General features: G+C 46.9%; 1 protein-coding gene across 6 annotated transcripts in view; it reads left to right on the top strand.

Annotated features, from left to right (window-relative positions):
- LOC105567182 (serine/threonine-protein kinase 25) overlaps positions 1-11,811 on the top strand; it is a 115,579-nt gene extending 103,768 nt beyond the window's left edge. For 5 of the 6 annotated variants that reach the window (XM_012021820.1, XM_012021821.1, XM_012021817.1 and 2 more), the window contains 8 exons: positions 5,136-5,301; positions 6,563-6,720; positions 7,106-7,291; positions 7,540-7,685; positions 7,927-8,206; positions 8,292-8,657; positions 8,750-8,973; positions 9,047-11,811. In XM_012021820.1, coding sequence (XP_011877210.1) covers positions 5,136-5,301; positions 6,563-6,720; positions 7,106-7,291; positions 7,540-7,685; positions 7,927-8,206; positions 8,292-8,657; positions 8,750-8,973; positions 9,047-9,056 — 1,536 coding nt within the window. In that variant the 3' untranslated portion in view covers positions 9,057-11,811. Of the gene's footprint in view, positions 1-5,135; positions 5,302-6,562; positions 6,721-7,105; positions 7,292-7,539; positions 7,686-7,926; positions 8,207-8,291; positions 8,658-8,749 lie in introns of all 6 variants that reach the window. The other variant, XM_012021816.1, reaches the window with a different exon arrangement.
- The last annotated feature ends 1,423 nt before the right edge of the window (positions 11,812-13,234 follow it).

The raw sequence follows: 13,234 nt of genomic DNA, 5'->3' as shown, positions 1-13,234 counted from the left end.
ATATCCTTTTAAGTGGGAGCTAAAGTAAAGTTTTAGAATTAAAGATTCAAGGGAGGAGTAAAAAATATAATGTCATCAAAGTAGGTTATTGCTGGTCTACGTAGGTGTAAATTATCTTTAAAGGTGGTCAAAGTAGTACCAAAATTTCGACTCGGGCCGTTTATCGTTGACTACGGCTCTTGATGTCTCAACATCAATTTTCACGATTAAAATCGTGGCGAGCGAAACCCGCGGCTTCTACGTTATATAAAACGGTTATATAACACATTTTAACAACGCCGCAGGGTCCCAGCGGCGCATTGCGATAATTAGCGGAAGCGTTTTTGTGAAACGGGATTTTATCCGCGGCGTGTAATATCTGCAGGTACGAACGCAAATCCGGCGACGCTTCTTCCCCTTTTACCCTGTTACGTTCGCGGTTCATTGTGCGCCAAACAAAAGACAATGCCTGGCACTCTGAATAGGAACCGCCGGGCCGAAATTTTACGAATGAACGAGTATAATTGCGCTCAACTCGGCGAAATGTCGTCGTTCCTCTTGATGAAATCGCGGCATCTCGGTTTTCCCGTACGCCTTCGGCGCGAATCAAAGAGCGAGGCGGTCCTACGGGGTGCACCCATCATTCTTAATTCACGGAGCGTATTCGACGGACGGGGCGCGTGCACTTCGCAATCTCGCTTTGCGTCCAATTTGCGACGGTAAGTGCTCGAAGCGAACGTCCGAGGTTCGTCAAGTAGGTCGCGTGTCATTTTTCCGCAGAAATCACCGCGATTCTGCCACTCCGGCTTTACTCCGCGGCCGAGATTTACGGTCAGCTGCTCGATCGACGCTGGAAAACACGTTCTCCGATAATAGCAGGTAGAATGAGGAGGGTGCTTCGACTCTTTGTGACCTTACGCTGCGCCGCTGCACGTGATGTTCATCGTGAAAGTTGTACCGTCCTCGTCGCTGGAGGGGACGGGGATAATTTTGAGCGCTCGCGATTACAAACGGGATTGCGAACGTGGAATTTAAAATTTCAAGAAGAGTTCGAACACACGGGAGAGGGAATAAATAGCACAATTTAAATTAGGTAGACTCGGAACGCACGTGCGTTTTAACATCGAGTCGTGCACCCCGCAAAATGCAACGCGGCATGCAAAATGGAGACAAAAGCGCTCAGCGTATGGGTGATTAATGGGGGGGGGGGAGAGGCGGCTCGATTTCCCATTGCTCTTTTTCGAGGGCTGTGTCCTTTTGTACCTCCGTTTCGCGAAATGGCAGGAGTGCCGCTGGCATTGACGGACGACGCGACGGAATTAATCTTCACTCTGCTCCGTTTGGACTCGCGCCCTTCCGCATGCCCGCGCGAGTTAAAACGCCGAATTAAATGTCGATAAATTGCAACGTGCTCGCGAGTAAATCGGCTTAACTGCATCTGCGCAACCAGCCACCTCTTTTTTCCTCGTAGACGCATCAGACGGTAAAATCCCCTGATTTGTAGCAACTTCAGTAGTGTATTTGTAGCATTTGTACCTGCGTTATCTTTTTTCCTAATTGTAGCCGAAATTTCGTAAAAAAAGGAAAGAAAATAAAGATCCCGTGTCGTTTAATTCCGACAACGATCGTGATTTCCGATTGCTGCGCTTAAATTGCGGTTATTATTGCACTCGACTGCGGGCGATTATTGCATTCTAATGGATCTCCCTCTCCCCTCCCCCCCCAGAGCATTGAAATTAAGCGCCTCTGTCGTCACTCGCCGAGAGTGAAAGCAACCAATTACCGGACTCCGTCAATTAACCATAATTGCCGCGAACGGAGGCGAGGGCGAGGTAGAAGGGGAGCGAAAAATAAATATCGTCGATTACGCGAGGGGCGAGTCTATTCTCGGCTCGTGTCGAACGAGAGATCCGGACCATTAGGAAATTGGCCGACTAATAATAGTTCCCTTGCAACGCGAGGACTCGTAACCCGTTACGTAAAGCGACGGGCTCCTTAACGCCCGTGTCTCTTTCTTCAGAGAAGCTCGCACGTAAGAATATACGTGCAAGATGCGCTTACGAGATTGCACTTTTAATTTCCCTTTCAAATCGGAGAAAGGAGTGACGCGAAGGAGAACGATTAATTACAGTCGAATGCCCTTCCGATCAACTTGACGACTCTCGATCGCGATATCTGCCCAACCGTCCGTCCTAGGGTTCGTTAACCCCCCGGTCTGTCGATTAGAGATCAACCTGCGCAATTTATTTCCTTATTATCCCCTGCCGTATCGGGTCCGATTCGCGACTATCTCGAAATCGTTATCTCCGATAACGCTTTCGGAACGGATCGCCGTCTGCCATCCCGTCTCGTGTCTCTTCTTGGCGAGGGAAACCAAAGGGGATAGAGGACTGATGTGGCAATTCCCCGTTCGCGTAAAAATCCGCAAAAGTGGCTGATCCAATTGAGCGAACCCTCTCTCGACGGCGACGACGATGACGACGACGGCCTTGAGAGGATCTGAACGGGAAAAAGCGGAACGCACTTGGAGCGGGCGTCCCGACTGCACGACGGTGATAAATGGTGCAATTTTATGGGCAGCCGATGCTCCCCGGTCCGGCGCGGTTGACCCGCTTAAACTACGAAAATTATTCGCCGTAAAACGACGGCGCGCGTCAACCGCACGAACGTCGAACGAAAGCCGGAGCCAAGACTCGCGGAGAGTCTCCCGCGAGGAAACGCCGTACAGGGAGATGGATATGAAGAATCTAACAAAGCACGTGCTTTGATACGAGCCAACGTTCTTTACCCAATGCCTTTCGGCACCAGAAGGAGATGACGAACCAAATTTCTACCTTGAAACGTTCAACGTCTCGTATCTATCCCGAGATTTCGTCTATTGGGCAACGAATGTTAATACCGCGCTCTCGGAAAGGATTTCCACTAATAAGACAACTGCTCTTGACTCATAAAAAATTTTCACAGCCTCGTAGTATACAAATCAGACATTAAGATGAAATCAATGATTTCTATTCTCTTCTGTCGAATTAAATAAGAGTCGAAAAATAGACGCGAAGACAACGTCTTTATACTGTTATCGCGATAAATATTACCACATACCTCGGTGGTTGAATTGGCGAAACGCCCGCCTAGAGTGTAGGGACGTCCAGGTTCAAACCCTGGTTGAGGTAATATTTTCGTCGCTTAACTTTAAGCTCGGCTCACGTTCATCCTTCGTCTCTTTCCAACTGTCACTTTAGAGAGAGACAAACGTGAATTAAACTACGATTAAAGTTAAACGACGTTCGGTGAAACCGGGCCTGAGGTACGTGCGACGCTACGCGCGAGGGGCTGACGTTTCGTTCTTCGCGTTGCGCGCACTTTCGCTTGGCAACACCTGGCGAGAAGAGTATATGGTACGCACGGTGACGCGTAATCGCAAGGCCGCGGCAGCGCGCCTCCGGGGGTCGGTCGAGTGACCCCCGCGGAAGAGGAGGGGGGGGGGGAAGCAAGGGATCAATTAACTATTTCTTTATAATCGATCGAGCGAAGGGCGTAAATCTCGCAGTATCCTCGCGCGGATCACTAGCTCGGGCCGCGCTGATTATTAACGCGCGATAACTCATCCGTTTTATCGTCCTTATGCGCGCCGCGCCGCCAACACTCGCGCACGGTCGACCACCACTGTTAAACGCGCGCGCCGTATAATTTATCCGATAAGTCGCACAGTGATTGGTCATCGATGTCGGATATAATTATCGCAACGGGGCGGAGGATCCGGTCAGCGATGACGCGCGTTGCCTTGGAGCAAACGAGCGCGCTGCGCCTGGCGGGAAATTAATAGGCCGGCGCAGGAAACGGCGGGCGCCGTTTTTCCTTAACCGGCCCGCATTAGACGCTAATTTACGGGAGGGGAGGGAAGAGGAGGGGGAGGAGGAGGAGGAGGCGCGATAAATCTTCATTAGCGCGAACAACACCGCGGGATTAATCATATCGCTTGTCCGTTGTTGAAGAAAGGTCACCTCACCCCCGTGGCGAGGATGTTGCCCGCTTCGTATCGCTGATCGCCACTTCACGGTTGATCTCTCTCACGGATCGGAGCCGCGACTCGGGCGATATAATAATACGCGGTCACGCGATACGTCGTTTTTCGAGTGGTTGGGAGGGGGGGGGAAGAGAAAGAGTAAGTAGAATAGAATCTTTATTTATTAAACGCCCTGGAACAAGTCCCCTAGAGTGTTAGACAAAGCTACGCAGAAAAATAATCACGAGTGAGAATGAGCTTTTGTATAATAAAAAAGTAGAACTCGCAGACAAATTTAATATCGCCAGTAGTTGGAAAGCGATGATGTGTAATTTTGAACGGCCTGCACTGGCCAATGTTTTTATTTTAAAAACACACAGAAAATTATTAAAGATCTCGTATCGATCTCATATCGGCCAATAATTGACATGAGATCTTTAATAATCTTGTGGACAGATTACTTGAGAAGGGTCCAAATCCGGGACCGAAACGTTGCAGTGTGTTTTTAGATTAAAAATATTGGCCAGTGTAGGTTGTGTAAAATTACATATCAAAAAATTAGAATATAGAAAAATATATAGAAGTAACGACGTAAAAATCTATTCTGTCCATGGAATCATGCGCGCGATTTTTCTCTTACGTTACGATTGTCTCAAACGCAACTCGAGCAGCTGCTACGTCCACATGGGTTGCTGAAATGTCCTTAAAAAGTATCGACGCGCGGAAAGAAAAATGTAATTGCCGTATAGCTAAAAACTGCATGTGGCAACTAAATTCCAGTCCAAATATGGACAGTCCAAATAACATTTAAGTTGTGATAGCTAAATACCTTGCCACTGTGCCTATTGTATTAGGTGCGACAGCAAACCGTCTGCTGTGGTTTAGAACTTTATAGTTATTGCAGCAAAGTATTGTTAGCATACCACGACTAGCTGCGGTAGCGAAATTTTGTTTTTCAGTGCGACGCGACAGAGGCCGGCTAATACTTCCGTAGTTTTCTTAATTACTCAAAGGTAATCGCGAATGGCGATCGTTCGGCGAAACGGTCCATTTTCGTTAATTGGCTCGCGAGATACCGCCGGCGAGAGTCCGGCCGTTACGCGTCTTAACGCCGACGTTTCCCAATCTCATCCGTACTCGTTCCGCTCGACAGGGTACGAAGCTGTGGATCATCATGGAGTATCTGGGTGGCGGCTCGGCCCTGGACTTGATGAAGGCCGGTAGCTTCGAGGAGATGCACATCGCCGTGATATTACGCGAAGTGCTCAAAGGGCTGGATTATCTGCACAGCGAGCGCAAGCTCCATCGCGATATTAAAGGTACGTCCGCTCGATAAGGCGCGAAGGATGTTTTATTGGTACTTTAACGCTCCTCGTGCAAAAAGTGTCGAAAGATATCGCGCTGTTCGCTCGGGCGATTCGGGCGAGGCACCGAATATCATGCCGATCGTCGTCTCGCCCGTGCGACTGAAAACCCGCGTGAATCAACCCGCGTTAAGGTAGTTAGGTCAAAAATGATGAAGCTGATTTTCTTTAAACTTGCAGCGAAACTAATTTAGATATTAATATATGTATACGTATGTGTGCAAAATTTGGGTTTGGCTTACCGTATATTTTCCGAGATATAATCACTTAAAATTAACTGTTTTTAACATTTCGCTTATCGCCGTTGGCCGCTGAGGTAGAAAACCTGACACATGGACATGTATTTGTCAGCAGCAAAAAATCTATAATAAGGATTGAAACAAAAAATCGAGCAAAAGTAGTTGAATGTTTGAAGAAGCGCACGTTTAAATCTCAACGACGCTGACCGTGCGGGATCAGAGTATGATAAATCCAAAGAAAAATTTGGCTAGGTCAACTTTTTCGTGCACGGTCTTTGCGGGTGTGGTAACGTAGGTTGTGCCATTCTCTTTGTTTTCTGGGTGAAAATGTTCTTTGCGTTTTCGCTTCTGCTCTAACACTTTGCTTTTTATAAAACGTCCTTTATATCGCAACTGATTTTTCATTGTGAGAATCAAAATATCTTTTCACAATTTGTCGTATTCACGATGAAATGTGATGTTGCCACGATCAACGCTCTGCTAACACTAAGCAACCCTTACGGAACAAAAACACTCAAGTTTTGAGCGTTGACACTCGATTGTCCGAATTTTCTGTCAAATTTGGGCGTAAACGAGTGTTAACACTCAAAACTTGAGCGTTTTTTCCGTAAGAGAATTCAGAATACTATTTAATTTTCTGTAACTCTTTTTTATTTTATTTTTTAATATTCTAAGAGAAGTATAGTGTTTAAAAATCTGTCCTTGAATTTAGTACAAAAGAATTCATTGTCTATTGAACTTTATTGACCGAGTCTCATTTTGACTAGCACAGTTGGGAAAGAACTGCCTCAACTGCGATGCGAAATTCTGTTAAAAAGTAGTCGAACGTTACGGCGTTGATTTAAGTACGTAAAAATTGGCAGACAGTTAAATTTGTCCGCCTTTGACGGAGCGCGTATACCGTATTTTATTTGGTTTCGTATTGATTTAAAAACGGGAGATTAATTCGCGCGGACAAACTTTTGTCGATCCTGCAGCGGCGAATGTTTTGCTGAGCGAGATGGGCGACGTCAAGCTAGCCGACTTCGGTGTGGCCGGTCAGTTGACGAACACCACCAGTAAACGAAATACCTTCGTCGGTACGCCGTTCTGGATGGCACCCGAAGTCATCAAGCAGTCTGCTTACGACTCCAAGGTAATTGCCTTAATTAAATTCCGCCATATACTGCGGTATGCGTCCCCACATTGCCGTAAATTAGGTTTATTGGGTTTATACGCGCATAACGTACGCACGAAAGTGTCTTCATGCACTTTCCGAAATTACTCCCGAATGCGTATCGTTATCGTTCGCGTAGATATTCATCCCTATCGTTTAATCATTCGTAGTATTACTTGCAAGATAAAATCCTTTGTTAAAATTAATTGTCTTGATACGCCGGTCGTTTCTCTTTACCTTCTCTCTCTCTCGTGCGCTGCTTAAAAAATTGTCTTGAAAGTGGCGGCGCGGTCACGTTTCCATTAGCGTTTCATTAGCGCTTGATCCGGCAAGTGGTGTAACTCTGCGAACGCTTGTCCCGCAGGCTGACATTTGGTCCCTGGGCATAACGGCGATCGAGCTCGCGAAAGGAGAGCCACCAAATAGCGAGCTGCATCCCATGAGGGTTCTCTTCCTAATACCCAAGAACAATCCGCCGCAACTGACCGGGAATTACACGAAGCAGTTCAAGGAGTTCGTCGAGGCCTGCCTCAACAAGGATCCCGAAAACGTGAGTTGTATTCATGGCTGTCCGCGTTTCGTATTAATCAATCGCGTCTCGCAGCTTCGGAAATACTTTCAACGTTGTCGAATCACTTCCGACGCCGTCCCAGCAATAATCACGAAGAGGTAAAGAATGAAGAGCGAAGAGCAGCAGTGGGCAATTAGTTTAACGTTCAATTGATAAATAAAAAGTATTAGCATTCACGTAACATAGTCGATTTTGATTTATCAACCATTGCGCTCGTGTCTGTGCAGAGGCCGACGGCGAAGGAGCTGCTCAAGTTCCAGTTTATCAGGAAGGCGAAAAAGAACTCGTACCTGATCGACCTGATCGACAGGTACAAAAAGTGGAAGTCACAGCGCAGCGAGGAGTCGGAGACCGAGAGCGAGAATTCGGACTCGTGAGTACCTCGTTTCGCGTCTCTGTCACATTTCTTACGAAAGTAAAAGCCGCCGCTAGTTATTTTCGTACGTTCGGGCTCTTCTTCTCTTTCCGCCGTTAATTCCATAATAAATTTATATCTCGGGCGCGCAAGAAGGAGGCAAACCAGTTCGAGGCCGTTTATCAATTGCGCGGCATAATAGGCCACCATCCGAGCGCGCGGTACTAAATTGTAACACACTGCATTACACGGTGTTCAGGGAGGAATCCAAGCAAGACAGCGACATGGACGAGCCATGGATAATGACGGTGAAAGGCCCGCACGGGGTCAAAGGATCCGTGGTGCCTATGCTGCCACTGGACGAGCAGCCCACATCCCTGACCCTAACGCATACAAACCATAGGTCCTCCAATCACAGCCAACCGAATAAACCGCACGCGAACGGCGCCTCGCGATCGCCGCCGAAGGACACGACGCTTAATCATTACAGAAGCGAGTCCAGGGATTCGTTGCGCGACGGCCAAGCGAAACACACGCCTGTACGTTGCCGTTCCAATGATCGACCGTGTGACACCTCGTGTCCTGATATTTGTGCCATTCTCTTACTTTCTTCTTCCCTTGTAGTCCCGACCACACGAAGCCGCGCCTCCACCGCCGGTGGACACGAGAGAGAAACGAGATGAGCGGGACTATCGTGACTCCAGCCGCGAGTCCACGCTCCGAGAGTCGAAGGAGATGCGCGATAGCCGCGAGAGGGATAGAGAAGTCGTCAGGGAACGAGAACGGGACAGGGAAGGCAGAGATCGGGATAGAGTGAGCAGGGACTTCAACTCACGGGAGAAGAGGAGGAACAGCAAACCCGACGTGCCCATCACTTCGATGGCCGATCACAGACCTGGCGAGGATAAGCAGAGGCCCAGAAGTTCGCAGGAGCTCAAGCATCCGCGAAGCGTCGCTCTGTCCGGCGTTGTTTTTCCTCTCCTTTCCGAGGTACCGTGCACTGAATATACAACAGTACGATAAAGATATGAAAATTAGTGAGAATCTTTAGGAATGACCGGGTGTTTCCAATAACGTTGCAGCTCCAACGAAAGCACCAGTATTCGGCGAGAGACAATAACGGCGAGGGCGGCAGTGGTGGCAAGAACGGCGGCGCTGTAGAAGAACTACGAAGCGCCTTCGAGTCGGCGGAACGCACGTCGCCGGGAATGACAGAGTCCCTAATCCGCGAACTGATCAAATCCCTACTCCCATCCAATCATTCAGAAGGGCGCCTATCTATGCTAATGGAGAAGGTTATTTTAAGGTAATATTCTCGTGAGCATACGCACCACCGCGGTGTATTTGCGCAGGAGGAACAACGTGCTCTTCTGTTTTAGGGATACGTAGGGACGCGAGAGGACAAAGGTCCGCAAGAGACTGTGGTCCCAGAATATCCTGACGTTGTAAAACCATACGTTATTTCTCTCGATTATCAATTTACTAATCAATACGAGCCGAGCATGTCGCCAATGAGCGGCGATTCCGAACGTGAACGTGAAGGTGCGAGGGAAATGTGTTTGTTGCCCCGTCATCCCGTTCCCTCCCCGCTCTTCCCCACCCTGCGCTGATCTATAAAGGCCGCACTACAACGAAGTCTATCGAAGTTTTACGAAGTAGTCTACTGAACCGCCCCATTTTCACCTGCCTACCTCGCCGTAGGGTAAAAATACGTAGACGACGGCAGATAAACGCGCAACGTTGTGCCAGTATTCTTGCAGTTCCTACTCGTGTAATTGTCATCGATCCTTTTCTCACCTTCTCGATTCAACTGTCCTACATTTACACGCTTTTCCGCGTCGATTCGTCGCCCGATAGTTCATTTCAATCACGAATCGATTCATCATTATGGAATTTCCATATTCTTTGATTGTTTGAATCATCTAATTTTCAATATTCATTGCTTTATAATTTTTTCAAGGAATCACGTCCACAGGATACGACTTTATATTTTGTTTTATATCAATAAAAAGCTGTAGCGTGACTTAATGAAGAGCAACTCGTTATAAGAGTACGTCGTTTTTAAAATCTACTAGACGAAAAGAACTGTCGGTTGATTCCATTTTTTACTACCTTAGACATTAAAACGTTCTTTAGTGTTAATAGATCATTTACAAAGATTGGAGAGTAAAGGAGCGTATTCAGTTCAATAGCTGCAAGTTTTACCTTGGACGAAAAAAAAAGGTAACGATTTAGCGATCCTATGGCAATCAGTTACGAGTAGAGAAAGGCGGAAAATAGGCGGTAGTGCGTTTGCGAAAAAGTTGAATCGAAACCTCCGTTACACGCGATAGCCTAATAAATATCTTAAACCTTCTTCATGTTCGGCGTGAGCATCGATCTGGCGATACGACAACAAAACAAAATTGTACAGACTCGGCAAAACGGATAGATGAAAAGTATTCGATGACTTGGTCTTGCCTCAATATAGATAGGTCCGTGGCATGCACTAGCGAGATATCTCGCGCATAGAAAACGTGATCTGTATAAAGAAAAGCTTTTAATTGTACGGAGCTTTGAGAGAGCGATACTTTTATTGATGTTTTTTACCGAGAGAACATGTATTTAATAGAGTGTTTTGAAGAAAGAAGGTCTCGTAGTGGTCTAGCAAAAGGTACGATGTGTTCTTTGAGTAGATTTCCTCCCGTGGCTTCCTACGCTAGTGCATGTTCCGAACGCGAAAGAAGAGAGCTCTAGCGCGCGCGATGCTAGAGGAATTGTAAATATGTATGTAGCGCGATAAGATAGTCTTATTGTTCTGATCGACGTCTTTGCCAACCGGTCGCACAGCTCCGTTAAACGATCTTGTTACGAAGAGAAAAAGAATTCCTTTCCCTTCCCATGGTCACATCGTTCGTCATTGAAGAAGATGATAGACGTAGGATACAGGCAATAATTGCCGTTACAAATTTATCGAGGGCTTTTATCGTTTTCGTGTAGTTTTCGCTTGTTGCGTAAAAATTGCAGATAAGCCGTTACAGTGTTTCAGAAACCGTACGCGACGTATATAATAGCGTTTAAAAATATATATAATTAATTTCTAGTTGTGTGTGAAAACCCACTTGAAAATGGTCGAGAAACAATGATATTTTAGAACTCTATCATCTCCAGTATGCGTACATCTACGAAAGACGCTTCGATCTTTCCACATCGCGCCTTAAAATATCGCATTGCGTCATTAACTTAGAGTAACAATGGGGGTCGTTTCACGTTAACGTCGTCGTTAAACTGTCTGTACATCACCGAATTGTACAACGCAATTCGACAGTTGGAGCGAGAAAGCGAGACAAAAGCGCCTTTTATAAAACTTTGAATTCTTCGAGACAATAGTTTGCGTGAAACGACTCGACAATCGATTCAGACGGAATTTACCCACACGAGGAGGTACGAGAAGTGTTTCTTCAACTTTGAACGCGCGGTGCGTTCGAACAGCGACGACCAGATTACATAGATATATACATAAATACATATGTGTATGTATATGTGTATACATTACGCGGAATTTGAGTACTGCCGTTCTTCCAGACTTAACTTGCGTTGTACACACGAGTATTTCTCGAATTCACCGCACTTGATTTTCACGATCGAGTCTGAGCTGCGATGACTCCCGCGCAGGGCGTCGACACTTAATCCAACGTTGTTTGTAAACTAATGTATTTTATAAAATATATTATATATAGAGAGAGAAAAGGAAATTCCACACGCATACACACGAGCATACACACATGTACACGTGCGTAAAAAAATATATATATAGAGAGTTCTATAGAAAAATGTCATCTACGGGATGGTCGGAGAAAAGTCTCGCTCTTCCGACAGAATGCAAGGACCATCCTGCAAACGGTGATTTAAAAGAAGATACAAAAGGGTGATAGAGCAAGAGTGAGAAAGAAGAGGAGCGAATTTGTGAACGAGGATACGTCAATTAACGGTAGAAATCGAAAAGTGAAATGGCAAGGAGACTTAATTACGTTACCGCGTTACGATTATTGTACTAATCTGTACGATTTGGTTTTCTTTTTCTCTCTTTTTTTCCCCTTAAATTTAGTTCTTTATTTAGATAATTATATTTGCCGAGAAACGAAAAAGTGACCATTATAAAAAATCTTTGCTCCACCGCCTTTTCTTTTTCTCCGTTCTGTTCCTCTATCGCCCGTCTAGATGGGGAATAAGTCAAACTACACGATATGTATCGAGTTTATTTTTAGTTGAGTTACGTTTAATCTTCATTTTACATTGTACTGTTAATATGGTCATTTTGTGTCGGCCGAATCAAACGATTTTTTCGGTCTCGAGCCGCGAAGGGGAGGAACGCTTTTACGGCAATCGAGAAAGAACCGCTTGACGAAGCTCGACACGATTTGAGCCACGTCAACTATTGTTGTTTCCCTCGCCTTTTGAATTTTAAGTTCCGTAAGTTTTCTGGTCCTCACACGACGATCGCTACCGCGAGTAGACCTCATAACGCTGCCATAAACGCTTACCGGTTACATCTACGCGTTCACCTACGGTGGTGCACCCGCGCGAGAGAGTTGGTGAGAGGAGACTTAGCTAAGTAGGCTGTGTAAGCAGTATGCTTGTTAAAAAGAATTATCAGGTCACCCGCGTAGCAGCGATCGATTTTACGTTCAACAATCATTCGTTTTACGGAGAACATGCGTTCCCCCCTACCCCCCCCCCCCCCGATGGCCGTCTTCGGTCAGCGGCCGCTGTTGTATATGCAGACTATATGTACGAAACTATCGTCTAAGAGTATTAATCCGCCAGCGAGAGGATCGGATGAGAACCGCGTGTCCGCGACGCGCCTCGAGAAGGCGCCTAACACATTTACATTTTCATTTCTTCTCATATTTAAGTCAATTTATTCTATTTCCCACTTGTGCCGCAGCCGTCCAACGTTACCACTGGCGGACACCTAGATCATCCCCCCGCCGGCATTGAGCGCGTCTGCGAACGGAGTTCAAAAGCTGGTGATTATCTGACCGGGATAAGATCGAGGCACCGGGGGGGGGTTTTTTTTTCTTTTTACTTTTCTTTCGCCACTCTTTCCTTCGGCCCGAGAAGAGAGGCGTCTCGTCGCGCGTCAATCGAACGGACTTGCGCTCGGAGCGCGAACAGGGTATGGAAAATTGGGGGAATGCAGTCGGGAGATCCCGCGAAAAATTCGCGATCGAGCGTTTCTGTGCCTGTCGGCAGAAATTCCCCCGGGCTTTCGTCGAGCACCGTTTCGCGCGTACGCACGACTGGCAAACGCTGAAACTGTTCTTCTGGGTTTTCCCCCCCTCCCCCTCTCCGCGCACGTGGATTACGAACGGACATGACGGGCGCCGAACTGTGATTGATCGATTCTTCGGAAGTTCGTTCCCTCCCTCCCTCCCTCACCCCCATCTAGTTTATCACGGTCGATCGAGAGCCGCGTTGGGTTCTCGCTCGATCGAGGCAACGGCGATCGGAGAGAGAGGCAGACGCGGTTACCGCGAACCGCACCGCATTCAATCCGAATTACGCGTCCTACCGTGTCCCCCCCC

This window comes from Vollenhovia emeryi, unplaced genomic scaffold (assembly GCF_000949405.1).
Source record: "Vollenhovia emeryi isolate VEMERY1.0 unplaced genomic scaffold, V.emery_V1.0 DF939140.1, whole genome shotgun sequence".
NCBI classification, from domain to species: domain Eukaryota; kingdom Metazoa; phylum Arthropoda; class Insecta; order Hymenoptera; family Formicidae; genus Vollenhovia; species Vollenhovia emeryi.
Note: the sequence above shows the minus strand (reverse complement) of the source record. Positions and strands in the feature narration are given on the sequence as shown.